Source organism: Quercus lobata, chromosome 9 (assembly GCF_001633185.2).
Source record: "Quercus lobata isolate SW786 chromosome 9, ValleyOak3.0 Primary Assembly, whole genome shotgun sequence".
Lineage (NCBI taxonomy): Eukaryota > Viridiplantae > Streptophyta > Magnoliopsida > Fagales > Fagaceae > Quercus > Quercus lobata.
In genome coordinates this window covers 13,921,605-13,923,300 of record NC_044912.1, presented here as the reverse complement: position 1 = coordinate 13,923,300, position 1,696 = coordinate 13,921,605, and the positions used below count along the sequence as shown (strand labels likewise).

General features: G+C 34.7%; 1 protein-coding gene across 1 annotated transcript in view; it reads right to left on the bottom strand.

The window, feature by feature from the left end:
* Positions 1–393: 393 nt before the first annotated feature.
* The window catches only part of LOC115961261, a 3,819-nt gene continuing 2,516 nt past the window's right edge, over positions 394–1,696 (bottom strand). Inside the window, exons 2-3 of the mRNA XM_031080267.1 lie at positions 1,303–1,663; positions 394–755 (exon numbers count right to left, since the gene is read on the bottom strand). Coding sequence (XP_030936127.1) covers positions 571–755; positions 1,303–1,663 — 546 coding nt within the window. The 3' untranslated portion in view covers positions 394–570. The remainder of the gene's footprint in view (positions 756–1,302; positions 1,664–1,696) is intronic.

Sequence of the window (1,696 nt, the reverse complement as noted above, 5' to 3'; positions counted from 1 at the left end):
TTATTGTCATACGAAATATGGTTCATTTAGAATTGCATACTTCATTTTTAAACTATTTGAGAACACAATGCTACTGAAGGAAACAGAGTTGGCACTGTGACGAGTATTTCTTGCACATTTGTGTCATAAAGTATTGTATTACGGTGAGCATGTAACTTGCTAAAAGCTTACTCTGGGGGAAATATAGTTGATTATTGCAGGTCCTTATGAAGGGTTCGTGTGCTCTGTGCTCCAAGTGGCCACAAATATTAGTTTGGAATTGCTTGGGATTATGATTTCTGCCTATGATCTGTATGAACTATTTATGTACGGATTGGTATGTCATTTCACTTTGCACTATAAAAAATAGAACACTAGGTTAGTTGTTTATATCTTTCCAGTTTTAAGCAAGTCTGTAAAGAAATAAATTTATTAATCTATTCCTTAATATAATACAACACACCGGAGTCATAATCAACGTGATTGCACAGACCAAATCAATGAGATTACTGACCCTGGTGTGACTTATTATTGAAACCAAATTAATAAAAACTAATTAAGCTTCGTATACAATTCTTTTTTACTGTGAATTTAGTATGGTGCTGGGGCAACTATTGGTGCAATAGTGAATTCCACAGGCAAAACGGGTCCTGGTGCACTTGTCAACTTCCCAGGCTGCACAGGTCCTGGAGCAACATGACCAGAGCTTTTGATCTCAGACATTGCTCGTCGCGTATTTGCTCCTTGTTTTTCACATAATTTGGGTAGAAATACACCTAAATCGACAACCAAAAAAAGAAAAAAAAAAGTTGAATGAGTACCTAAATAATAAATATCAACATTAAATATAGCAATAGAAAATATCTCATAACTTTTTTCTAAAACCATTGAATTGACTTTCATTTTTGTACCATAAATTTGGGGTTATAACTCATAAGTAAACCCATAAATTAATGTTATAATAATCACAATTTATTAAAAAGGCTGTGAAATTTGTTAACTCGAGCATTCCTCAAACACAGAGGTAGCAATAAGGCTTGCATGTACTAAGCTTGTAGAGTAAATAATTGGAATAAATATTCTTTGTTACGCTCTAAGCGTTTTACTTTATATATTATTACTAACTGTAATATGTCATGTGTCTTTTTATCTTTTGTCTTTACTTTAAAACTTTAGTTATTTTATAAGGAAAAAAAAAAAAATGCATGGCATGGGATATTCTTTAATTGGTTGACTATAAAATGATCAATATACTCATGGTGAGAAGGTATTTTTTATTTAAATGGTTGGTCTTTAATAATTTATAATGATATATGTTTATACCTTCACCAGCGGCAAGATTGAAGTATAGGTCAATAATGTTGGGGCAGCTTCCATAGCACTGAGTTGAGCAAAGCTTTTCTGTGAAGCGAGGCTCAAGGAGAGAGTCAGATGAGATTCCAAGTGTTTTACGGTCAAGCCCACATCCTTTGATGCACTGGTCAGTCTCGATCAAGTCTTGTATTTTGTCTGCCTCAATTTCTGATGTACGGCATGTGTATGCTTCCTCTCCGCTCCTTTTTACGTGTTTCTCAAGCACACAGCGTTTGCCGGAGGATGACACTGCGAATGCGCATGTGTTCTCGTCCAGATTCTCACATGTTATTGCTCCTGCAACCACCAACAAAGAAAACGAGATAAGGTGCTATGGTTTGGAAGTAAAAGTTTAGTTTTTGAA